This window comes from Cygnus olor, chromosome 1 (genome assembly GCF_009769625.2).
Source record: "Cygnus olor isolate bCygOlo1 chromosome 1, bCygOlo1.pri.v2, whole genome shotgun sequence".
Taxonomy (NCBI): Eukaryota; Metazoa; Chordata; class Aves; order Anseriformes; family Anatidae; genus Cygnus; species Cygnus olor.
This window is the reverse complement of record NC_049169.1, coordinates 271,315-298,529: the sequence shown is the minus strand read 5'-3', so window position 1 is coordinate 298,529 and position 27,215 is coordinate 271,315. Positions and strand designations below refer to the sequence as shown.

The 27,215-nt window shown below is 45.2% G+C and overlaps 1 protein-coding gene across 1 annotated transcript in view; it reads right to left on the bottom strand.

Annotated features, from left to right (window-relative positions):
- Window positions 1-27,215, bottom strand: part of SHANK3 (SH3 and multiple ankyrin repeat domains 3) — a 385,179-nt gene that overhangs the window by 296,829 nt on the left and 61,135 nt on the right. Inside the window, exons 5-6 of the mRNA XM_040544765.1 lie at window positions 26,168-26,239; window positions 10,923-11,031 (exon numbers count right to left, since the gene is read on the bottom strand). Coding sequence (XP_040400699.1) covers window positions 10,923-11,031; window positions 26,168-26,239 — 181 coding nt within the window. The remainder of the gene's footprint in view (window positions 1-10,922; window positions 11,032-26,167; window positions 26,240-27,215) is intronic.

The following is a 27,215-nucleotide window of genomic DNA, read 5'->3' as shown; positions in this document are numbered from 1 at the left end:
TGTTCCTCCACACATCGCAGAAGGAAACTGCGGCAGCTCAGCAGGCGGTGTTTGGTACGAGACCTGGAATTCACACGGTGAGGCAAAGGCAGCGACGAAAGCTGAGACCCCAAAGGCAGTTCCAACACAAGCAAGAACCACCTCTTCATTCAGATAACAGATTTTTGCTGTTGTTAAAAAGGAAAAAAAAAATACTCCAGAACTTAACTTCAACCTTTTGGAAACAGGAGGGTCTCTGTTCAAGTTGAGATGGCAATGGACTTGATATGAAAGTTATCATGCAAGCTACTAGAGAGGAGGGTTAAGGTATACACAATGTTCCTATACAGAAATATAACAAATAATAGGAAATATGTGCCTATGACAAATGCTATCTAGAAGTAGAACCTCACGGTACTGTTTTTCGGGTGTGGGTAAAAAACCTTACAAAATGACCTTTCATCTGCAATTGCAGTTGAATGCAAACACATCATCTTTCATTAATCTGCATAACACATTGAACTCAAAGTGATGCTACCAGTTTGCTAAAAAAAAAAAAAAAAAAAAAGAGGCTTAAAGCAACTGGACTAACAGACTTTAAACTGAGACGAACCATAACTTTACAAATCACAAGCCACTGAAATTTCTTCCAGTGTTTCTCCTATCTAGGCCACAACTGCTGGCTGAACCAAAGCACAACTTTCAGCTTTTAAAATTCAAATCAACAGAAAACATATCATATTTTAAAGTGAGTTATTCAGGTTCTTAATCAAGTAATGCTGCTTTTATACCTTGAATGCATTATGCCATAGCTAGCAGATAGTCTGCAGTACAGCACAGCCGAAGCAGGAGATCAGCAGGCGCCAAGCGCCTTGGGCAAACATTTACCCGTAATGGTAAGCAGAAGGTGCAGAAAGCACGGCCATGCACAGTAAGTATCTCTCCCCAATTACCTATTCCTGCAGCTCTTTGTCCTCACATCATATTGAGCCACAGTCTGTCTTGCTGCACACGGTCAAGAAAATTTCTTTGTAAATGCAACAATTTCCTCTCATTGTTGCTGTTCCCCTGTTGCAACCCTGTTAAATATTGAGCATTGCTTTCACATTTCTCCATTCTGAACTAATACTCAGCTTTGGGTCTTATTTTAGAATAATAGTAATTTCTAAAGTATGTTTTTTCACCCTTAAAATTTGCCTACAGAGCAAGTCTTTTTCTTTTAAACTGTTTCAAAAACTGTTAATCTTTCCTAGAGTATCTCACCAGCAATCCTGCAACACTGAAACATAAACTATGGCAAATTGGGCAGTGATGGTTTAAGAAACTGCACTTATCTGCTCTCTCCCCCTCAGCAGACCTAGGAGAAGAGAACGTGTCCCTGCGCTTCAGCTGCCTCCAAGCAGCTTAAAACCACTCCCAACAGCAGCTTAAGTGGAGATACCAAGCTTTGTGCTTGACTGAGCTGAGACAGCACTGTACCTTCCTGTTGGCTCTGCTGTGAGGATGGCACCACAAATCACACAGTATTTTATGGTGCAGCCTGCATTATTCAAAGTACACTAGATGGATTTAACTCTGCAGAAGAACATTTCTCGAAATAGGCACGTCCTACTTACTTCAGGAAACCTCCCATAACACGTAGAACCACAGAATGGCCTGGGTCGGAACGGACTTCAAAGATCATCTAGTTCCAACCCCCCTGCCATAGGCAGGGACGCCAGGTGGAGTGCACAGAAATGGTTCCATTCAGAACAATTCAGCAGAGGACAAGCATGCAACACCCTGGTGTGGACAGGCTGCAAACCTCCCTGCATCTTCAGTAAATTTAGCATTAGTGTGAGATACAAACAGGCTACGATCATGGCAGAAGAAGGGAAATGTCTGCTTCCTACAGGGGACAATTTGAACAACAAATCCTGGACCAGGACTTGTCAACAAGGCGGTTGCGTGCCTTGGAAAGAGAAAGAACAGCACATGCTGGAAAGAGAAACTAAGAGTAAACACAGGTATTTTGATGGCCAAGAACAACTGGGCAAAAGTGTCTCACTCTTATCTACAACACAGATAGATCCCCTTTCTGAACTGCTAGAATTGAAACCTCAGGCAGGGTTATTTGACATCTCTCCCTTACACGAACTAGCTCACAAGCAAGGGGAAACCTCTGCTTTCTGGAAAACCTAGCCGGTTGCAGGTAAGACTATTAAATTCCCTATGCTGAACAGTCATGGATAACGACCCATAAATAATTTCTGCAGTGATATTTTTTTCCCTAGGTCAAGACAAGTAGAATAAAAAGTTACAGAAACTGAGAAGAGGATGAATCAGTTTCATTAGGGATCTATACTGCAAAGTCTTTGAGACAGTAATATTGTATTCACTGTCTTAAAAATCAGCAAAGCAGTTTTAAATCACCTTCAGACTGGGAGGAAGGAACCACTTGTGTTGCAAATGAGTGGTTCAAGAAGAAACCCCAGTTTTGTAGGAGGAAGGAGAATAAATGGTGTTTGTAATTAACCAAGCTTTTAAAGACCTGGCTACACAGTAAGAAGCATTTGGTGTCAGGGCCTATTTGCTATACCACTGGTAAACTTATCCTAGAGACTCAGTGGATAAAAAAGCATAGCTGATAGCAATGCTGTTTTGACTAAAAAAAGAAAGGTTTTACTACAGTGATTTTGTTAAGCAGAGATGAGAAATTAAAAATAGAAAAAGCTGCTGTGCATAAGTGCTATCTTTGCTAAATAACAAGCACTGGAAAAAATGATCATTTATTTATTCCTTCTCTTGAAATCTTAGTTGAAGAGCTGCCCACATTACCATAACTTTACTGATAAATCTGAAAGCTCTGGGTTAAAAATTCAATGTACAAGTATTCTCAACAAATAAAAGAATTTTATTTCAGATTTTCTCAGACTAAGGTTTTGAAGCATCTCGGAGAGGGGAAGTTTGACTTGGCAGCAAACTAGCCATTGAGTCTTTAAGTAACAAACCAGAAAGAGCAATGCACTGGCAGTGTTTAACTCAGGAACATCAAAAGTCTCTGGTCAGATGGGCCCCTCCTTTGGGAGAAACCCCACAGAACTGGAGACCTGCTGTGGCAGGAGCAAAATTCCAATGGATGAGATGCCTTGGGAGCACAAGAAGTTTTGTCTCCACAAGAAATTATTCATGTAGCTCAGTAGCAGAAAAAAACTTCTCTCTGAACCACAGTTTTCTGGTTCCTGTCCAGCCTCCAGCTTGCCACCTCAGGTCTCTCCTCTGCACACAGCCATACCTGCAACAGCTCCACAGCAGGCACAGCCTGCCCTTCACCCTGGCTTCCCAGAGAAGGAAAACCCCAGTCGTGGCATTACTCCTCATTTCAGAGAGCAGGTCACAACACTGCCAGCCACCACACCATAGAGGAGGGCACACTGTAGATTCACAGATGGGTTAGGAGGTAAGAACTTCATTGAAGGCTCCTGTGCTTCAACAGGAAGGTTTCCCTGCAGACTGAAGGTAGGCTTTAAGAGCAAACATAATAAAAAAAGGCAGCTCCTACAAAACCAGTCAGGTTCTGTCCAGAACTGTAGGTACAGAAGCCAGTTTTTAAATCAGCTTAGTCTTGGCAGGATTCAAGTCTACATCCACAGCCACGTTCAGTTCTACGGTCTTCCCCGTTCTGGAGAGGGATATTAAATATTAAATTAATGCTCTTCTTTCTCTCTAGACTGTCTGCTTCCAGAGGGACTTGAAAGGAGATGGTGTCCTACAATGAGACTTCACTGTCTTCATCCCCAGCAACTCTCTCCCTTCCCAGGTTTCCTGCATCCTACAATCTTGGTGTTCCAGTGTGGGCAAGCCAATGTCCTCCTCCTTTGCTTAACCTTGGGGACTGCACATGTTCATTCCACCAGACCTCCTGCATTGCAGACTGAGACTTGGGTAAACCCCTGGAATATAAAACTATGAAAACATTCTTCCATCCATCACCCTTATCTAACAAAGACAGCAGGAATGACATAGAACAATAACATTTTTACTTTACAGCTTACCAAAATAAAATGTTATCCTGAACATATGCATACTTATTTTCTCCACGAACAAGATGCCACAAAAAAGGATCACAACTGACACACATCAATCATATTGCTCAACCGACTCCCATAATGTCCTCAGACATTATGGTAAAAAGCCAATATGAAAACTTTTAAAGGAAAATAAATAGAAAAACAATCCTCTCTCACCAGGTATGTCCAATACCCTAGGGTTCAAATAAAAAAGCATAAGGCTCTTAACAACAACAACAACACTATTATGAAACAGGAAGAGGCTTCTAGTTAAAGGAATGAGAGGGCTGGAACACCTCTCCTATGAAGAAAGCTGAGAGAGCTGGGGATGTTCAGCCTGGAGAAGAGAAGGCTCTGGGGAGACATCCTTGCGGCCTTTCAGTGCTTAAAGGGGACTTGGACATGGAGAACAACTTTTTGTTCAGTTAGATAATGACAGGACAAGGGGGAATGGTTTTAAACTAAAAGAGGGGAGATTTATATTAGAGGTTAGGAGGAAGATCTTCATTCAGAAGGTGGTGAGGCACTGGAACAGGTTGTCCAGAGAGGTTGTGGATGCCCCACCCTTGGAGATGTTCAAGACCAGGCTGGATGAGGCCCTTGGGCAACCCAATCTAATAGGTAGCATCCCCGCCAAGGCAGGTGGGTTGGAACTAGATGATATTTAAGGCCCCTTCCAACCCGAAATAGTCTATGGGTCTATGATTTGTGCAGCTTTTAAAACTTACAGTATGTATTATATCAATACCAACATGATTGACTGCTAATACTGTCATAGGACAATACAATCCATAAATCTGCTCTCATACTCTGCAGCACAGGATCCCTGCATACTCTTCATCTTTCAACCGGAAATTTAGGAAATTCTAGTTTAGTAAACGAGTCCATTGTGAAGACTCCTATCAGGAAAGTAGGACTGCCAAATAGGAGTTCCATAGGGAAACTCATTCCTTCTTTTCAGGTATGGATCTATTCCAACTGTACAAATAGAAAAGCTATGCCAAGCTGGATGCACTATGCTTTCCCTTCTACAAATGGAGAGGGACAGTCCTGCATATGAAGTTCAATCTGGTGACAACTGGAAGATATGGATCAGAAGCACACATTACACTACCATATAAGGTTTGAATAAATGAAAACTTAGAGGAAGTTGGCTGGAGAGCTAAACTCAAGAGTCAGCCTTAGAGGCAGCCCAAGGAGAAGGATCATTACTGTTACAGCCAGAAGTGGAAAAGAAATCAGAAATAGACAAACGTATTTTATTTTCTTGCCTATAATTTCTGTTTTCTTTCAGTGAGACTATCAGCTCCTATTTTATACAAAGATTCATGAGATGCTCAGGCCCTGAGAAAAGTCATCAAGAAAGACTGTTTGATGTGAGAGGTGAACAGTAAAACAGTGCACTGTCTTCTTCAAGCCAAAGCCAGAGGCATGGAATTCAGCCCGCAAGTTAAGTTTCCTATTCATGGGTACATAGGCTCCCGCATGGTTTACAGCAGCGTGGTGGATAACTCAATGGAGCACAGCTGAGCCCACCCTGCAGCAGCCCACAGGTGGGATGCAGCCATCCCCAGCAAGGACCCCACCTGGCAATGCAGGATGCCCATCCTACTTGGAGTAGCAGACAAGTCTCCTGCCAGCCCTGCATCGCATCTGTCAGGTCCACACTGATGTCTCAGATTGCCCAGAGTGAGGTGCCCAGTGCAGGTCACCGACTCTGCCTCAGAGCTGGCAGCTGAAAGGCATCTGGGTGCCCTTCACCATCATCTGGAACAGGAATCAGTGCACAGCCCATGCTGCATCCCTGTACGGAGGCACTTTCATTTATGTTACATCTTAACACAAAAGGTGAGGGCAGCCCAACATTTTCCTTTAATGTTGGATAAGCTTGTGAAATTAGACAGAAATTCACTAGTAATGGGACATGAGGACATGGATGGGAAGTTGATGGAAAGAAAAGTCCATGTGCTCATCCCAGGGATCCCTTCAGTCTTACAAGCAGGAGAAGACATTGTTCAGAAAACACTAGAAGTGAACAGCCAGCCGCATAAGAGCAAAATTGAGTTTTACTAAACTTGGGTTTAGAGAACACTGGCCCATTCTAGAGGATTTTCTCAGTCAACAACCTACACTTCACAGAGAGGTGAGATAATGATCTTGGCTGAGAAATAAGTAGAACAATTAGAAAGACATTAAACCAAGAACACAAGTGAAACAATTCCAAAGAGGGAAATACAGCACAAATGCACCATGTCAAAAGTAATTAAGGCCATTTGACAAAGAATGAGAGGAAGATTTTTCTTTTTCTTTGCTCATTTCAAAGTACTAGGAGACCGTATAACAGCAAAAAGGATGTGGACTGCTTTTACTGGTAATAAGAATCTTGATATAATTGTCATTACTGAAATCTACAGACAATTACACCATTTTAGAACATTAAGAATGAGAAAGTACTGAGTGGGCAAGGAGGCCCAGAAAAAGAGTTCACATTAAAATCCCATCATCTATCATATGGCCAGCAATGATTCAGAACAGGGCCACAAATTCATGTAGATTAGTGTCTGAAGTAACAAGTTAAAATATCCTTCATGAGATTTTATTACAGACCAGTAAAGAAAAAAAAATAATTAACCTTTAAGTGTTGATCTCCAAGTTATATAAATTAACACTTGCACTATCAGGACAACTTCAACTTGAGAGCAAATGCTGGCTGTCCCATCCAACGACCAAAAAAATATCATTTCATTTTCTAAAAAGGAAAAAATGATTGCTTTTCTATAGATAATGTTTTGCTCCAACATAGGTAAATGCTACTTTAGATTTCAACATAAGGAATAAAAATCTGTGAAACACTTGGCTGCTGCCTCGTCAGCTAAAGACAACGGGGAGAGATGGAAGTCCCAACCAGCCAGGTAAATATTTGATGCTTCCTAAGGGAGTCAACCAAGGGAAATTAGATTAGGAAATTTATCGTAGGAAACGTGGGAGGCTTAAAATTAAAAAGAAAAAGTAAAAGGTGACTGGGAATTCTTGAAGAACAGTTTCAGGAATACTACTCCATAAATTGAAGAGGAGAACCACTGCTGTGTTCCCCATCCAGGTCAGCAGTGAAGTGATAAGAGCAGTTACAAAGACTCTAACACTAGGCCACGATGAAATAACAGTCAGTATGAATTCAAAATTAGAAAATGAAGGGCAAGAACAAGAACAAATGACATAACAGTAAAGAAAACTGCATTCGGCATGGCAAAAGACTACTGAGAGGGGTTTTGTTACTGTTGTTTAAATTAGATAATACCAAAATAACTTCCTATGCCCTGTGCAAACCAGTCAACTAAGCAGATAATGAATAATTGTCAATAAATACAGAAAGTAAGATGATCAATAATTTATTTTTAATTTTGCTACCATGGAAATATTATTTTCCTTATTACTAAATAAGGATTTTTGGCATGAGCTACCTGAGCTTGAATAAATTGTTTACATCTAGTGAATGTTGTATATCATCCTCCTTAACTTATTCCTGAAGGTCTTTCTGGGCCAATAAAGTTAAATTTTAATACATTTTGAAATATTAGGACATTCAAAAAGACTAAAAAGATAGCAATGTCAGGACAATATTCAAAAAGGAGTAAGTAAGATGATCCACAAAACAACAAGCCAGAAAAATAGCACTGATCCTGGAAAAACGCTCGGAAAATTCATTTGGATTTTAATTGACACAGCATTGAAGAATACCACTGTCATTAATATTGGCCAGCCAAGTTTTACAGTAAATAGGTCTTGCTACTCACACGTAATTTCTTGTCTTGGTAAATTACAAGTCTGATTGATGCAGATAGCTGTATTGATGTAAGACTCATGCTCGGCTGAGTCCTACATGACATTAAAAATGAGCAGTATAAAATGTCAGCTACACATGTTTTAAATTAACTAAAACCCAGTTAAGGAGAAGCAGTCAGAGTGGTCACTGGGGAACATGGTTGCGGGTGTTGAAGAGGCTCTCCAAGGTGTTGGACTTGGCACTACCTTCATCATCTTTATCTTGATGTATATGGAAATCTCTGATCATATTTGTAGGTGACAAAGCTTAGAAGATTGCTAAGAGCAATCAGGGCTGGGCAATTCCAGAACCAGAAACAAAAGCCATGGCAATCCTGCAGGATCCATCTTAGCCTGGGGTGAACACACTGCATGGGGGAGGAAATGTGCTGCCCTGTATGGCTGCACCCTGTGGTCACAGCTTTGCAAAATCCTCCTGTGCAGGGGGCAAAGCTGCAGCTGGCAGCCATGGGAGGAGCGACGTGCTCCCACCTTGCTCTGCCCATCAGCCAGCCAGGCTGCACAGGGAAGTCAATGGGAGCAAAACCAGCCTCACCAAAACAAAGCTTCCAAACAAGGAACTGCTTCATGGTTTCACCATGCTTCAGGTGACACAGGTCAAATAACCCCTGCAGGGAGTGACGTAGAGGTCTATCGCAGAGACGTGCAGCTGCCAGGGTCCTCCCCAATGAGGCCACTGCTACCACAGCCACAGGAGACCAGAGAGCAAGGACCCACAGGGAAAACGGCACCTGCCCATGATGAATGGTGCAGACAGACAGCAGGCTGTCTGGTGCCTGCCTTCTTAAAAACCCCTTAGAAATGGAGCAGTGACAGGTAAACCTCAAAAGTGACAGGAAAACTGGAAAAAATACCTTCAATGGAAGGCTAAAGGAGTTTGGCCTCTTTAATTAGGAAAGGGAAGATTGAATGTTGACTTGATTACCATGTACAAATACCTTCATGTGAAGACATACCAGGTTCTAAAGTGCTCTTTAATCTAGAAGATAAAGTATAACGACAGCTGGAAGCTGAAGCATACAAATTTAAATGAGGTACGAACTTTAAACAGTGAGGGTGATTAACCAAATAACGAAAGTACAGCACGGATCCTCTATTCCCTGAATCAAGATTGATGACTTTCTGGAAAATATGTTTAAGCTTTGCTTAGTGAACACACACACACACAAGGTGACGAGGATCCAATGAGATGCAGGAGGTCAGGTCAGATGGTATAATAGCTCCATCTGGTCTTAAAGTCCAGATACCCATGAATACTGAACAGCAGTTTTATGTCATTCTGTCACGTTCACAAAACAGATTGTAAAGCAAGCAGTAATAAAGTTGTTTTGCACAAGAATTAGGGCTCAAAATAAGGTGTCCAAGACTCCCTGTGCTCCAACACTATTTTCACATCTCATAAAATCCAGTTTTGCCTTCAGTTCTGAACTGGAACCAAATAACTGTTTGGATCAGGTGGTTTGTTGTTTTGTTTTCCTTCCTCCCACTCTGTATTTAAGAGTCTTTGCAGCATGCAAGAGTCTGTTCCTATAAACCTCCACCCTTTTGTGAAATAACATCAGATCCAAAACTTTCCCAGCATCCTAAACTTTACCAGCCCCACTGAATGGGGCTTTGAGCAATCTGATCTACTGAAATGTATCCCTGCCCATGGCAGGGAGTACGAACTGAATGATCTTTAAAGTCCCTTCCAACCCAAACCATTCTATGATTCTATGATCTCCTCAAGCACACTGCACTCTGCAATATATTTCAGAAAGCTGAGTCAGCTTTAGAAGAGCATAGGACTTTTTAAAGAAACATCACTCAAAATGCTTGAAAGGTCTTGGGCTAAAACGAAAGTGAAATAGAGGTGAGCTGTTTGGGCATGCTCCAGGGCAATCAGCAATCATGCTTGTATGCTACTAACAGTTCATTTTTCATATAAGCAGTTGTTCACCAGGGCACTCCAGCAAGATCTGACAGAGTGGCTACACCAGCAAATTACATGACACAAACATTACTGTGCACTGTTTGAATGCTTCTTGCCAGAGTTTGGCTAAACCAACTTTCACCTTCCCATTTGAAGAGCTGGCAGAGGCCAAGAGCCATTCTCAAGGGGCAGTTTGGGTGCAGCCCTGTTATCTGAGAAGGTAAGAGAGGTTAACAGAGTGCATGACAGCAGACTGTGCCAGCTGATCTTGGTGTGGAACAACAGTCTGGACACACTAAAACTCCTCCTACAGAGGTAGCCAGAATTTCAGAAACAACCTGAAAAGCCATCGAACTGAACTGGAAACACAAAAAATTAATCATCAGATTGGAGTCTGCTCATGGGTTGGAAACATGCCCATAATTCACACAAAGAAGTTCAACTCTATGCTAAATACCAATAAAGTGCATTACTTTAAAACAGAAACAATAAAAACAGTAGCTCCTCTCTCAGAACAAGACTATGAGAATCCTCCCTCATGATCCTGTCCATAAGGAAAATGCATGGGATTGTGATTCTCATTCTTCATTCCCAGGAGCCTGCAGACAACCCAACAGCCTGTGCTCCAAAGGCCTGACCTCTCTGAGGTGCATAAAAAATAAAAATAAAAAAATGAGGCACCCAGAAGCCAGGATTTTATTTTCTTGACCTCCAAAACATTTCTTAAACCTTCTGACAGCTTCATGAAGAGATTTTGTGTTCACCCAACATGCCAGTCACAGAGAAAGCTTTGTCCTCCCCAGAATCCAACTCTGAAAGATGCACAGCCCCACAGCTGTTTCATTTTATGTCATATTCCCAGACTATTCATCTTTCCCTCCCCACACACACTCTTCTGCCAAGCACCTTCTGTAACTTCATGTTCCCAAGACCTCCAAGACCCAAGTGTCATAACAGGACACACTACTAAGAAATCCAGCTTATATACCTCTCTTCCAAACCTTACATTTCAGACAAATTATCATTTGCTATGCCTCTTCAAGAACAACCACTCCCCCAAATTCCCACTGCATCCCCTGGACACTTTTTCCCCCAACCCTGCCCTGTCATCATCCCCTGTCTGGAGAGGCCAATCTCACCTCCAGTATCCGGGTCATGGAAGTTGGGGTCCAGTCCCTTCTCCAGCAGTCTGCAGACCTTCTCCGCGTTTAGCATTTGCACGTACTCCATGAACTTCTTCAGATTTGCCTGCAGCCGTGACACCCCAGGAAAACATACAATACATAGTGTTAACACACCGATGGGAAGAAAAAAGCCACCAGAGGAATATCCTCATTCAGGAGACCCAAGGCAACCAGCAAGGATAATGGTGCAGCACCCACTAGAAGCCAGGGCACTTATTCATTCCCAGGTCCCTGAGACTATACGCCCTACAAGGCAAATACCCTCTTCAAGGATATGCCACAAGTCCACATGGAATGTGGTCCTTCCTACCCACTCTTCAAGACTGGGGATTGCTGGACCATCCCAAGGAAGCCACCCTCTGCCCACACCACAACGCTCTGCTAATGCACGCTTTCTATTCACAAACACCACGAGGGCAGGCGCACATTGTACATGGCTGTGACACAGACACATCACCAGACATCTATCAAGGCATTTGTCAACCATGCAGCACGGTGCTGGCTATGGAAGGTGCAGTGCCAGCCACCCACTAAGCAGCACCAATGATGGCACAGCACACTTGGGCTTTGTCTGTGTCCTCACTGCAGTGTCGCATCTTCTCTTGTAAATCATTTTGAGGCTGTATCATCTGTCTGCCTGTTGAACTTGAAACACTCAAGAAAGATCAAGCTACTCAAACACCGACTATAATCGTACAGTGTAATGGGTATGGCTGTTGCACTCCCTGCTGTGAAATTCTGTTTTATTCTTGGTGTAATTTTCTGTCTTTGGCCAGAGACATAATCTTGTTCTCTTGAGGGGACTGAGTGCTCAAAAGACTCTAAGTCTGCCTGGCTGTTTGTAGGTTACTGGTTTTTTCCTCGTTTTTTCTCTTTTGGATAGCTATACTTGATGAATATATTCTTTTATTAAATTTCTAGACTCTAGAAATTGCAGCTCTGCCAGGCAGGCAGACAGCACTTGGACAGACTACAATGTGAAAATACTCATTTCCAGTCCAGTTTTTCAGATCTTTGATTGCAGGTTGGTCTCTGTTTGTTTGTTTTTGTTTTTCTTTTAGCTGATTTTAATTAAGCCTTGCAGAAGCCAGTTTTAGGAAAGGAAGGCTAGAAAGTGTCTGACATTCCAAAAATTGTGTGCAAGCAGCTGAGGGAAGACTTTGGGAAATGCTTTAGCCAACCAGCCAACCTGCAATCAAGAATCAAGGAATAGCTGTAGCTCCTGTGAAACACTGCACTGCTGGCTGAATGCTTCTGAGCAGAGTAGATTTTCCATACAGGGAAAAAACTCAAGATTCAACATTTTCCTTTAATTTGACACAGAAGAATGATATCTTTTATGAAACAAAATGAATTCCAAAGTGTTTCACTTCAAATTTCATTTTGAAGTTTTTCAGCTGAAAAAAAAACCTGAAAATACCAAGCACAGTGCAGAAACATTTATGATTCTTTTCAATGACTTACTTTCTAAGCAAAATTTCATTATGCATTATCTTGTATAATATTTTGCTCCTGCCAAAGTTTAATTTTCTAAGGGGAAAAGTTAATACTTTTAGAAGCAATTCTACAGAGGAGACTGCAAACCCCCAAACTTGGGACCTGTAAAGTTCACCTGTGCTCTTTCTCTGGCATGCTGAGGAGACCACGTTAAGAAGTCAGACAGAAAGTATCCCCAAGATGAGACTTTCAAAAGATGAGGCAAATTAATGCTGGGCTGTTTACCTGGTTAACCAAATTCTCTATGTAGTTAGTGTGCAAAGCTAAACATTTTTTGCACATGTTTTCTAAGGTTGGCACCACAGACCCATGCCATAAAACAAGCCAGATCACATACATAAAGTTCTTGTCATTTTAGTGCACCACCCCCTGCAACATTAACTCCATCTCATCAGAGATTATTAGCTCAGGCAAAACCTTGCAGCGATGCAGCTCCACAGCACCCATACCAGTACTCAAGCGGCTCACTCCAGCTGTCCACAGTGACACCCAGACTTGGGCAGGGGTGTCAGTGCCACAGTCATGCATGAGATGAGGCACAGAGCCACAAGCACACATCTGAGTTACAAGGTTGGCTTCCCGTACTGCACTGCTCTCCTGGGGCACAAGGGCAGGAGTAGGTATTACCCAGAGATGTCCAATATCACAGCTGATCCTCTGCTCCCCATACTAATCACTTCGCACATCCCAGATGCTCCCTCATGTTCCTCAGAGCCTCTCTAGCCTGGATGGGGTCACCAGGACAGACCCAGCACCATAGCAGGACAGTGCACATGAGTGAGGGAAACTGCTCAAATTGTAAAAAAGAGTTGGTCACCCGAAGCGGAAGGAGCTGGAAATGTGCACCCATGGCATAATTGATTCCCACAGCACAAACGGGCATGTGCAACTGGCATCAACTGCAGCAGTGCACAAGTGCTGCCTTTCTGATGACAAGACACCTCCCTGACCCTTGCTACTCGGTGTTGCTTCTCCCCCAGATTCCTTCCTGTTTCATGAGGAACTAAAAGAAAAATCTTTCTCCTGTTTCAGTATTCCATCAGCACAAGTGCAGTAACACTGGAGGAACTCACAGCCACCTGCCAGCAACAGCACAGACTGACAACTCCGCGACCACCTCCAGGATGTGATCCCAAAATGCCTATTCTCAACTATCACCCAATTGTGCAGATTGAACCCTGTTCTTTCAACTCCTGTTTGTCCATATGTCCCTTCTCCTTCCAACAGCCATTTAGCAGATGATGCTAACCTAACCCAACAGATGATGCTCCATGCATGGTAAGCCCCAGTACCCAAGAACAGGACTGACAGTCCCAGCAAGATCCTTGCCAACAGAGCTGAGTCCATGTCAATGATGAGCCCATGCCCACCCCCGTGGTGCCAGTACCCTCTGCCCATGCACATGGACATACACATCCCTAGGAACAGGAAAGATTCTTCTGTGAGCTCTCTGCTCAGGCAGACAACACACCTCTGTGCATGCAACAGTGACTTCTTACAGTTGCAGGTTTAGGTTGTTACCAAACATCCCAGGTACTAAACTGAACTGCTCTTGAGGTTCTACTACTGACTGTTGTTTACAACCCAGAAGTACATCCTATCCAGACCATCTACATCCATCAGCAGTGTGCTAGTGTATACTTCTACTATTGTAGGTGCTCAGGAAGGTAAAACATATTTTGACACTGGGAAGATGATGCGCTATGTCAACTTTTAATGATAGTTTCTATATTTAGCAAGATACTGAAGATAAAAGTGCATGAGTAAAAGGAGAATGCAGAAAGAGAATGCAGAAAGAGGCACCTTCACCTCTGGGATGTGCATTCTCACACTACAGGTGCTTGTTAATCATCAAGGTCCTGTGCACCACACAGGCGCTAATGGGTGACCACATGGAATTTCCGTTTGGGGGAAATCCATTACTATCCTGTCTTTCCAAATGAAGAACGAAGAATGTTCATCTATACAAGATCTCACATCAAATCTACAGCAAAGCTTCAAAAATAATCTGTCAAGTCCATAGACTTTACCTGTTAAATAATAAATAGAAAAATATTTTCTTCCATTAGTTTATAACTGCTTAGCAGCATGCTCCAGATGTGCATCTTGGTGCCCAAGCTAAGAGTTCACTGCAGTTCACAAACTTAAAAATACAAAGAGAGGACAGAACATAATGTAGCAGCTTCTGATCATCCCTTGCCCAGTTTTGTTTCTCCACTTTCGGTCCTAGACCTTGGAAAACAAGGGTAATACCTAAGAAAACTGAACACAGATAATGAAAAAGACCATTTACTGAGGCATAATTATAGATGTTACAAGAATCACATGTCTAATCACAGGATTAGATGACAGCCTTGCTCCACTTACAAATCTGAAATAAATTATAACGAGGAAACAGACTAATAAAAAGAAAATCGCAACCGAGATGGCATCTCTGATTGAGTTTACAGCATGACCTTACTGGAAGATGTGTTTGTACAACCAAAGCAGTGAACTGTGTCAGCAGATGGGACAAGCAGACAGGAGCAGGGTCACCTTGCACCATTTCACTGCCAAAAGACAGCAGGTTTGGAACTGTGTGCTTGAGCAGCAAAGCAGCAACCAGAGGAACCCATGTAATTTTGTTACAGGCATGAGGAGCAGCAGTATTCACAAGTGTAGCTGCCCAGAGCTTCATATTACTACACAGTTTTCAGTTTCTTATTCTTCACCAATGGAGAGGTACATAATTAAATCAATTGAGCTGTTTTCCAGAATAAAGTTAGAGAAAGACACTGTTTCACTGGAGTTAAAATTTTGCAATGACCACAGAGAGACCACTGTTTCGAAGCACACATACTTGGGAGGCACTCAACTACTTCCCAGAGAGCTCTCCAGCACTCTGCCAATAGCCAGATCTGAGAAATAACAGAAATCGGATTATGGAAAGGAACAGGATATTACGAATTAAGATGTTTTGGTCAGTGCATACTTCAAACTGTTGCATCAAGATCCAGGCGCTCTTGTCCTTGGCAGCCTCTCACATACCTGGCCATTGCAGACTAATGCCTCCAGCACCAGAATGCCATGTGGGACTCCATGCTCATCCTGGCTGGCTCCAGGATCCCTGGGCAGAGCATGCAGGACGGTCCCGGAGCCTCTCAAGCAGCCCCAGCTCAGAGGGGGATGCGGGCCCTTGACAACAGGCAGACATCTGCCCACAGTCTGCGGGGCAGTCTCAGCTTCTTTTGGCGCAGTGGCCCATCCCCAGCAGTGCAGCTGAACGATTCAGCCAGCATTTGAACCAACACCACACCAGGAACACAGCACAGGGCTGATCGGAGTTTAACAGCTTGAACTGAAACCACGACACACACAGCAGTGCCAAACTAACAGCAACTTCATCCTGGCTTTAATGTCTTTGTTTCAGTAAGATTTCGGTTACACTAAGGGTATCTCTCTTTGCAAAAATACAGCTGTATAAACCTGCGTTTGCCATGTGACAGCTTATGCTAAGTCCATACTTCCAAGTATTTAGAAAACCGTATTGATTAAATGGCCCTTCCTCTAATAGTCATGAATTCAAGCATGCTTTTTCTGAATCATTTGAAACCAGAAGCAAAACATACTTGGCTTTGTAAATCAACTCAAAAACTATAAATATGTCACGGCCATATCCCATGCTGGGCACATTATAAGCACTTTTCAAAGAAGCAAATGCTGGTATTTACATTCTTCCATGTTGTTTTTTCAGCTTATGGTGCATAGAAAAGCTTTCCTATCAGATTGTTTTTCATTTCAATTTAGCTAGAAACATAGATACTTTCTTTATAATTTGGACTGATTCGCTCAAAGCCGAAAGGAGATTTGAGAGCTGAGAGAGTAAGGAGGCTTGCTTTCCTCCCCCAGTTTATGAATAAAATCCTGTCGGGAAAGGAATGAGATCTCATTATTCTAAGAACTTGAGGATTTGGGGCCAGGTTTTCAAAAGTATTAAGGTGACTAGACATGAAGAGACAGAGCAAATGTCAGACTCCCACAGAAATCAAGGGGAGCTAAGCAGATGCCTAAATCGCTTAGGCAATTTTGAAATCTCACCAGATACTTACTTATTTTCTGTCACTTAAATACCTTTGAGAATATGTAATGAGAAACACTAATACAAACCAAATCTCCCTTTGTTTAAAAGATCAGTCAGCTTTAAATACAAAAGATGTGTACTGATAAATTTACTTTTCTTCTTCTGTGTCCAGTACGTTCCAGGAACATTTATTAAAGTGATAAAGACACTATTTAAAATGTTATTCCGCTTTAATTTTAATTGAATTTCAGCTTCTGCCCAAACACAGTTGGATACAAATCAAAATAATAATATTAAAAAAAAATCAGAAGCCAGTAAAGGCATCACATCCAATTCCCTATACGCACAAATTAAAACATAAACATATTTATATAAAGATATCTAATGGCTTAAATAAACACTCATAGTGTATCTTCCCACGAGCAAAAGTACCATATTTAGTGTGAAGATTGTGGTGATTTTCAAATCAGTGTGTTTGAATGACTATACTAAGAGGCATGAAGGAAACCTTCCTTGGGGAGAAAAAAAGCAAGACACAACAAGAACTTATGCAAATAAAATTAAACTAGCGTATGGCTGCCCCTCGCTGATTTAATGGGCATTTTGTGTCTCTATTTCACAGAATCACAGAATTTTAGGGATTGGAAGGGACCTTGAAAGATCATCTAGTCCAATCCCCCTGCCAGAGCAAGAACACCTAGATCAGGTCACACAGGAACGCATCCAGGCAGGTTTTGAATGTCTCCAGAGACGGAGACTCCACAACCTCTGGGAAGCCTGTTCCAGTGTTCCCTCACCCTCACTGTGGTTGGACTAGGTGATCTTGGAGGTCTCTCCCAACCTAGATGATTCTGTGATTCTGTGATTCATATTTAAGTGGAACCTCCTATCTTCCAGCTTGTACCCGTTGCCCCTTGTCTTATCATCAGATGTCCAATAGATTTCCCAATGTCTTGGCACAGGCCAGCAGCAGGTGAGAGCAGGGGATGGACACAAGGGGCTGAGGCAGGTAGTACCCTCCCATCCCAGCACTGGGGCCATTGTGGTCTCTACCAAAACTCTGCAGTGGAGCTTAGATCACCGCCCCTAGCATCTCCTGCAGGCTGTCCATGAACCCTGCCCTCATTCTGGAAAAGGAGGAGCCCAGTTAGAGAAGACAGGAGCCAAACCTGGCTCTGCCCTTATCCCACCATTGGGAAGCCACTGGGGCTTCTGCTCAAACCTCTGCCACCTCTCCCTTGTGCTTCAGCTTGATTTCCACATCATTACCCAAAACACCCTATGTCAGTAGATGACTGTTGAGCAAGTCTGAGGCGTGTTCACAAAAGCAAGCCTGAGGTTAAGATCAGGAAAGTTCCTGGGGAAGGGACACAGTCCCAGTCATCCTGCTGGGACATTGTGTTCAGCCCATTATCTCTCATTAGCACAAAACCACAAGAAAAATCAACACCCTCCAGAAAATAAAAGCTCATTGAGAGGAAACTGGTGCAAGGGAACAAGTCTTTCTCTCTTGAATAGAAATGAAAGAAAATAAATGAGATATTCTTCTCTGCAGAGAAATTATTCTAACTGTCACTCACTATTCAGCCCAGGCTGGGCGCACAGGAAGCCAAGTGCTCAGCCGCACTGCAAGAGTGGAGACAAAACATCCCCTTAACGCCAAAGGCATGCTGATGTTTCCAGCAATTTTAGTATCAAGAAAAGCCTAATCTTTCCTCAGGGCCTGGCTTGCTCCAAACAGCAGCTAAAATTAAGACAAACCATCCACATTTCAGAGCGTGGCAGATGACGTGGGGTCACAGTCACCAGAAGAAGCTGGTCCTCCCTTGCACCAGCCATTTTACAAGTTCTCACCGAGGCAATCAGACAGCAGCAAGCAAACATCATTGATTCCCACAGAAACATCAGATAATCAATTTCACTGCACACAACAAGAATCTTTAAACATCATCTCCGAGGTTTGCTCAGTGCTTCTCCAAATCCTTTTGAAGCACTCCCAGCATGAATGGGACCAACAGCTTGCAGAGGGATGCTCTGGCCCAAGGTCCAAGCTGTGGCAGGGGCAAGCACTCAGCAGAGGACTGGGGGCAGCACCTGCTGTCCCACAGGCCACACACCTCCATGAGGGATGCTGCAGGTGTGCTGCTCCGAGTGCTGCTGAGGCAGCACAGGCTCCAGCCTGCACCAGGTGATACTCAGCTAATGTTACCAGACAGGCAGAAGGCACAGTGCACATGGTGCCCCAGGAGTTAGTGCTGTTTTACAGCACCTGCACAGTTGCTTGTCTATTCATGGCAAGTCCTTTCACTGTCCAGCACTTACTGCTGACATTAACGAGTTCCTTTGGCTCTCTAATTGGATTTTCAGGGATATGACAACATTTTAAATAGGAACGCAAACAGGCTAGCACCATGATACTATAACCTCAATGGAAGCTCCCAGGCTGGTATGCACATGGCTGCTCTGCCAGCTACCAAAATGCTGACAGCCCATCTTCTCCTGGAGAATACCACACAGGACAATACACTGATACTCCCTAAAAAGGGCTTAAAGAAGGCAGCTGTGCATGCCACACCAGCAGACTTGGTCACTCCTATACCAAACGCCAGTGGCCCAGCTCTTCCCGAGGTCCTTCACAGCCTGCCCTGGCTGCCTGCCCCCATGCCTCCTCCCAGCATCACCATGGCCATGGTGGTTGCTCCCAGGTTCATGTGGGGCTAAGACATCCCCCACATCCCACTGCTCCCTGGAGCTCTGCCGCCATCTCCTCCACATCACTATGGCCCTGCTCATGCATCAGCACCTAGAGAAAAGCTGGTGGCAGTCACCTGTGGAGCTGCTGCTGGTGTTGGCTGCCAAGCTGATGCTCTCTCACTGCTCCTTCTCCCAGTTGCCTACACACACCCTGTCCCATGCCCATGCCTGGGCTGGCTGTCTTCTCTAATTGTACAATTTGTAGCACGTGAAGATCACTGCCTACAGCTAATGCTTCCTATCTACACTGATGTCAGTCATACTGCTAATAATTGCTTTAAATGTGTTGCTTCTTTCCCATTCGAGGTGGTAATACCCCATTTCTTTTGGTAACACAATGTCCTTCGTGGACATTTTGGTAAATGCCAAGATTTTTCTGCACAGATTTTTCATTTGTAAACATGAACGTTTCATTTGTAGACATGAACGCAGCTCAAGATCTGCATTCGGTCGCAGGGCCACGATCTCGTTGCGATCACAGAGACGTGGTGGGACAGCTCGCATGACTGGAACGCTGTCATGGAGGGCTATGTCATTTTTAGGAAAGACAGGCTGGGGAAGCGAGGGGGTGGGGTTGCCCTTTATGTGGGGGAGCAATTAGAGTGTACCCAGCTCCACCTGGGGGAGGGTGAAGGACAAGTGGAGAGCTTCTGGGTGAGAATTAAGGGGTGGGCTGGTATGGGAGACACTGTTGTGGAGGTGTACTACAGGTCACCAGATCAGGAGGACGTGGTCGATGAGGCCTTCTGCAAACAGCTGGCAGTAGCCTCACGATCACGGGCGCTGGTTCTCATGGGGGACTTCAATTATCCAGACATCTGTTGGGCAAGCAACTCAGCCAGGCACGAGCAGTCCAAATGGTTCCTACAATACGTTGAAGACAATTTTCTGACACAGGTGGTGGAGGAGCCGATGAGGCGGGGGGGTGCTTCTGGACCTTGTCCTTACCAACAGGGATGGGCTTGTTAAGGATGTGAAGGTTGGGGGCAGCTTGGGATGCAGCAACCACGAGATGGTGGAGTTCAAGATGGAACTTGGTGGAAGAAGTAAGGCTAAAAGCAGGATTGCTACCCTGGACTTTCGAAGAGCCAACTTTGACCTCTTCCGGGACCTGCTTGGAAGTATCTCCTGGGTTAGGTTGCTAGAAGGCAAGAGTGCTTGTGAGAGCTGGGCTACATTTAAACGGCACTTCTTCCAAGCTCAGGATCGATGCATCGCTAAGAGGAGGAAATCAGGGAAGGGGGACAGGAAACCTGCGTGGATGAGCAAGGAGCTAATCGATAAGATCAAAAGGAAGAGGAAGGTCTATGAAATGTGGAAAAAGGGCCTGTCCTCTTGGGAAGAGTATAGAAGTGTTGTCAGGGCCTGCAGGGACGCAACGAGGAAGGCTAAAGCCCACCTAGAGATGAAGCTTGCAAAAGAGATAAAAGATAATATGAAGGTTTTTTTAAAGTATGTAAACAGTAAAAGGAAGACTAGGGATAATGTAGGTCCCCTGCTGAACGAGGGGGTGTACTGGTAACGGCAGATGCTGAGAAGGCGGAGATACTGAATGATTTCTTTGCTTCAGTCTTTGCTTCAAGGACTCCCCCCCAGGACTCTTTGACCAAGGTGGGGGGAGAAAGGGGCTGGGAAATGGAGGGCTCCCCCGTGGTTGACCCGAGGGTAGTTGGGGAGTGCCTGAGTGGGCTCAACGCACACAAATCCATGGGTCCTGATGGGATGCATCCATGTGTGCTAAGGGAGTTGGCAGAGGTGATCGCTGAACCGCTCTCTATCATCTTTGAAAGGTCCTGGAGAACAGGAGAGATGCCTGAAGATTGAAGGGTAGCCAATATCACTCCAGTCTTCAAGAAGGGCAAGGAGGAGGATCCGGGAAACTACAGGCCAGTCAGTCTCACCTCTGTCCCTGGAAAGGTGTTGGAACAGCTCGTTCTGGATGTCATCTCCAACCAATTGGAAGAGAAGAATGTTATGAGGAGTAGTCAGCATGGATTTACCAAGGGGAAGTCATGCTCGACCAACCTCGTTGCCTTCTACCTATGATGACATCACCACCTGGGTAGATGGGGACAGATCAGTGGATGTCATCTACCTTGACTTTAGCAAGGCTTTGGATACTGTCTCCCATGACATCCTGATAGCAAAGCTGAGAAAGTGTGGGATAGAGGAGTGGACGGTTAGGTGGGTTGAGAACTGGCTGACTGGCCGAGCTCAGAGGGTGGTGATCAGTGGCGCAGAGTCCGGCTGGAGACCTGTGACTAGTGGCGTTCCCCAGGGGTCGGTGCTGGGTCTGGTTTTGTTCAACGTCTTCATCAACGACCTTGATGAGGGAATAGTGTCTGCGCTCAGCAAGTACGCCGATGACACGAAGCTGGGAGGAGTGGCTGACACACCAGAAGGTTGTGCCGCCATTCAGCGAGACCCTGACAGGCTGGAGAGATGGGCAGGAAGAAACCAAATGAGGTTTAATAAGAGCAAGTGTAGAGTCCTGCACCTGGGAAGGAACAACCGGACGTATCAGTACAGGCTGGGGGACGACCTACTGAAGAGGAGCTCTGAGGAGAAAGACCTGGGGGTCCTGGTGGACGACAGGTTGACCATGAGCCAGCAGTGTGCCCTGGTGGCCAAGAAGACCAATGGGATCCTGGCGTGCATTAAAAGGAGCGTGGCCAGCAGGTCAAGGGAGGTGATCCTCCCCCTCTACTCCGCCCTGGTCAGGCCTCACCTGGAGTACTGTGTCCAGTTCTGGGCTCCCCGGTACAAAAAAGACAGGGAACTCCTGGAAAGAGTCCAGCAGAGGGCCACAAAGATGATACAGGGCCTGGAGCATCTTCCCTATGAAGAAAGGCTGAGAGACCTGGGTCTGTTCAGCCTGGAGAAGAGAAGACTGAGAGGGGATCTTATCATTGTGTATAAATGCCTGAGGTGTGGGAGACAGAGGGATTTGGCCAACCTCTTCTCAGTGGTTTGTGGGGATAGGACAAGGGGCAATGGCCACAAGATAGAGCACAGGAGGTTCCGCACCAGCATGCAAAAAAACTTCTTCACGGTGAGGGTGACGGAGCACTGGAACAGGCTGCCCAGGGAGGTTGTGGAGTCTCCCTCTCTGGAGATATTCAAGGTACGTCTGGATGCCTACCTGGGCAGCCTGCTCTAAGGAGCCTGCTTTGGCAGGGGGGTTGGACCCGATGATCTCTCAAGGTCCCTTCCAACCCCTTCGATTCTGTGATTCTGTGATGTTGGGATTGCCCTTTTATCACATGCATTTTTTTGCTCTCCCATTCAAAGTTGTCTACTGCAATTCAGTGAGGAAAAAAAAATCTATTATAAGTGTCACTGCCTTCAGATCCCAAAAGGTATAAGAGATTAAAGCTGACTGACTGATTTTACCAAGTCACCTTGTTATTGCTGCCAGTCCAAGAAATCAGCTTCCCCACTTCTTAGAACAAGTCGCCTGGCATGCAAAAGGAGTTGCTTTTTTTTTTTTTTAAAGTGTCAGTTAAGACTCATACATCAAGAGCATTTAAAGTTTCAGGTAGGATATCCTGCTACCTACAATGAGACTCTAAACTCTGAATGTTTTTGTACTTTACTCTCATTCAGATGAGCCTGTTAGCCACAGGTCTCAAGATTTCACATATACCACAGCCTGAGGCACAGTCCCACCATCCCATCAGACCTAAATCTAATTCTTCACAGTACTTTAAATTACTGCATCTCAGGGAAGACAAAAAAAAACAACAACAAAAAAACATACAAACAAAAAAACCAATCCCACCAGTAATTCACTACCCAAGAGATTAGGCCTCACTACAAATAATATGGAAACAATTCCATCCTCATGCTTCAAGACACATGCATGGTCTGCACCATTCCATACAGGGATCGGTGCTATGCATCTGCTTTCCCAGCAGAACGCATCAGCCCCTAGGAGCACTGAAAGCAGAAGAGACACCCACAACAGCCCACTCATATCCGTAAGAGTAACTTGTACACGCCTGCAGTTGTGGACAGGTCAACCACTCCAAGTTGACCCAACAAAACCTCCTTGCTACAGGGATGATCCCCCCACCCCAGCCCTGCCTCGCTGCCAGCCCCCTGAGCATCCCTGCATAGGGTCAGTGTCATAGCACTGGATTGACCAGTCTCGCCGGCAGCGCCTGGCACAGAAGCAGCAGCAGGCAGTACCGTGCTCTTCACTCTAGGCGTGGGGTCCCCAGCAGCTTGCCAGATTTCTCTCCGCTCAGTCATCCACCTCCCTAAAGAGGAGCCCATGTCCCCCCTTGCTTTGTGCCTCTCTCATCCTCCAGCCACCCACAGGGTGGCTTGCACAGGCTCTTCGCTCTCACCCTCTCCCAGCAATCAGTGCCAAGCTGCGCCATGCAGTTAGTCACGCTGCTGCTGTTGGCTGTCAGCACTGTCATTGCCCCAGTGAGCAGCTGGCACAAGCATGTCTCCTGCTCACCCACCCCCTGCACTGCAGCCCTACAGGAGCAGCCCCAGGGCAGCACCAGGGCTCCTCTGCCATCCCCATGAGCTTCACGGCCCACGGTGGGCTCCTGGAAAATGCCAGCCAAGGGAAACATGCATCAGCACCCTCTTGATGGAAATAAAAGGGGAGCACAGATGCAAGATTTCATTTGGATGCCATATTTTAGTGGCAAAAGACAGCTTAAAAACATAGAAACAACATGAAGGAGATTTGTTATTTTAAGCAGACATTAAAGCAGAGAGGTTACGTGAATATTTAATAAAGCTTATTTATGGCTACTATACAGTCTTAGGGGATGTCCTCAGATGCTGCCGTTTAGGTCTCCCTGTTACAGGCATCTGCAGCCCTCCCTCTAGGAAATGCAGTCTCCCACTGGCAAAGCTCAGAAGTGATTCATGTTTCCTGGCGCCAGGAGATGCTGAGAGCTTTCCAGATTTGCTGCCTGGATATTCTTATGCCACTAGACAGAAACCTCATGACTTTAATCTTCGTGAGTCAAATTCAAACTCTAGTAGCATTTTGTTTCTCATTTCTGCAGCTCTGCTAAAGGAAGACAGAGGACCTGTTTCTTCCCATGAGGAAGATTTTAATCTTTATGGTAGGTCACGTCCTTTGGGAGAAATTTTTGTTCCCTCTGTGTTACGCCTGTAGCTCCACCATACTCAGCTCTTGCTGCTGTACATGTTAACTGAAAACTTACAACCCTCTTCTGCCTCTCTTACAGAGCACGTGTGAGCAGGAGCAAGGCACCAGCCTGCAGACCTGCAGCAGGAGCAACGCACAGCAGCCCTATGCAAAGGGGCTGAGCAGGCTGCTGGGAAGGCTGAGGAGGAAGCAGAGAGCTCGGGCACACAGCCAGCATTGCTGAGACCTGGTCACCTCCTCTGTGTTTCCTGGAACAGCTGGCTTTCAGAGGAAAGTGGCTAAGCACTACAGCTGACTGTCTGGCAACTGTGCACATTGAGTCAGAGGGCAAAACAAAAATAGTCAGGAAGCCAGCCATACCGCACCGTGGAGCTGTAGCTCTGTACAGCCACAAGGGACCCAGCAGGGAGCCCTGGGGATCTCACCCTGTCCTACGTCCTCCTTAAACAAGAACTTTAAAGCCTCCTTGCACTTTCCTTCGTGCACAGGCCACACCCAGGATCTCTTCCATGGCATCGCTCCCTGCCCTGAGCCCCACTTCTCTATGAACTCTCCCAGAAAACAGGCCAAGTTTGACGGTCACTGAGGGTGTCCCCACACCACACAGCTATGCAAATGCTGCCAAACATGTTAAAGCCACTGGGCTGCATGAGGGCCAGCTGTGCTGCTGGAGCCCACCTCGCTCCTCCTGCCTGTGGTTTCCCATCTGCCACTGGTCCTGGCCTCCAGGGAACCAACACAGTCCCCACAGGCCATGGGCAGTCTCAAGGTACAATTATTAATGGCAATAGAAATCCTTTGATGGTCCCAGACCTCTCCACAGTTACTGTTTTAGCTACTTAGACAAGAAATGACATCATGGAACCACTGCAGCTTTTTGGTAAAGTGCAATGCGACAGAACATCCAGCTACCGTGTGGTCAGGGCCCAGTGACCATCGGCATCCCTGACTCTGCAGCACCCACAGGTGGTACTGGGTTGGGTGTCTCTGTCCACAGTGCCTGGAGAGCTGGGGGTTCGGGGGGGAGGGAGGGGGCACTTTCCCTCCCAGAAAACACTTATGCATGCAAAAAGCACCATCCTTACTGCACTCAGTGTCCTTCAAACATCTGGAAGACCCAATCAATTCCTGCACTGCTAATTTTTACACATTCCTCGATCACTGCTCACAACCCCTGGATGCAGTAGACCAAGAACACTCTCCACACAAGGATTGAACCATGCGTGGGTTAAAGCCAGGGACAAGACAATGGCCTGCATGCAAGGCAAAGGCGTGCAGCAGCCTCTGGCAGGGGGAGGGAAAGGCATACTCCTCAATGCACACTATTGTACTCCCCAGGCATTTAGTCACTTACCCAGGCCAGCAAACAAAGTTTCTCTTGAACTGGCCCATTGTGTGTACCTCTGCCTTACCACCCTGTGGAAAGCTGGCCCCAAGATCTCCAGCAGAGACAAGTCCAACTAGATACCCATCCACAAGCACACGTACACAGTGCATGGACCTCCCTATGCAGGCACCCCACCACAGCTCAGTGGAGTCCTTCAGCTTGCACCCCCATCTAAATCACCCCAGACTTTGGCAAGCACCAGTCCGCTTACACGAGCGACTTGTGTTCTGGCAAGCAAGGAAGGCTGAAACATCTCAAGACCTGGTACTCTCTCTGTAACAGACCACAGCTCATCGGGACAGACCATTAGTGCTGAACATGCTACTAGGGCTTTGAGCTGACAGGCTAGACTCCAGCCTTACCTTTGTATGGAGTTTGGCAAACTGCTTGTCATCCAGCAAAGTCTGGGTGTACACACGCCTTTTGTACCGGAACTGCAAGAGGGGAGAATGTCAGATATGAGACGAACAAAACATACTCAGCATCAAATTGCTCTTGAGCAGCTCCAGTAAAGTCTTACATATAAGACATTCAGTCTAAATTTGAAAACAACAGATACAGAATCCACTGTTCTCCTCCATAATTTGTTCTAATAGTTGATTGCTTTTCTCAGTAAAGAGATTCTGACAAGTTCTTCATATGAATCTGTCTGGCTTCAGCTTCCAAAAGTGTGGGCTTTGTTCTGCTTCTTCCCAATTCATTCAGGATCTCTCTAAGAACAGAGAGGTTTTCCCCAGGAAAGCTCTTACACAAGTATTCTATAGCCAATTTTCCTTTAAGCAGGCTGAGCTCTAAATCTCTCACTGAAGGATCTCCTCTTCTGTTCTCAGATCATTTCTGCTGATGTCCTTTCAAGAACACTGCCTATGGCCCCCACAATGCCCTAATATCACTCTCTTGACCCCAGCCACTCCTGAAACCAACTCACTGTTTGTCAGGGTACACACCAAAAAATTACAGGATCACTTTTTTTGCCATGGCATCACACTAGGAATTAATGTTAGCTTTCTTGACCAAAAGACTCAACATTTTATTCAGAAACTTTGTTTTCTGAAATCAGAGCCCCTCATCTGCAAGAAAGCCTTGTCCCTTTATGTTTTTCACTTGGCTGGCTTAGCAGTATACTTTGATGGGTCCTACTTACCAGATGACCTAGAGTGCCATCCACACTGTTATATTGTCTGCCAGACTTGGTGCAGTCAGACAATCAGTAGTGATTTCTCATTCATAGAATCATAGATTATCCCAGATTGGAAGGGATGCACACGGATCATCGTGTCCAACTCATACACATTTACACTCAGATACCTGGGGTAACCATATCAAGCTTGATGTTGGTCCTTAAGAAACCCCCACTAGAAATATATCTATGCAGTGATGATTTCAGTGACAACCACTTTTAAACCATTG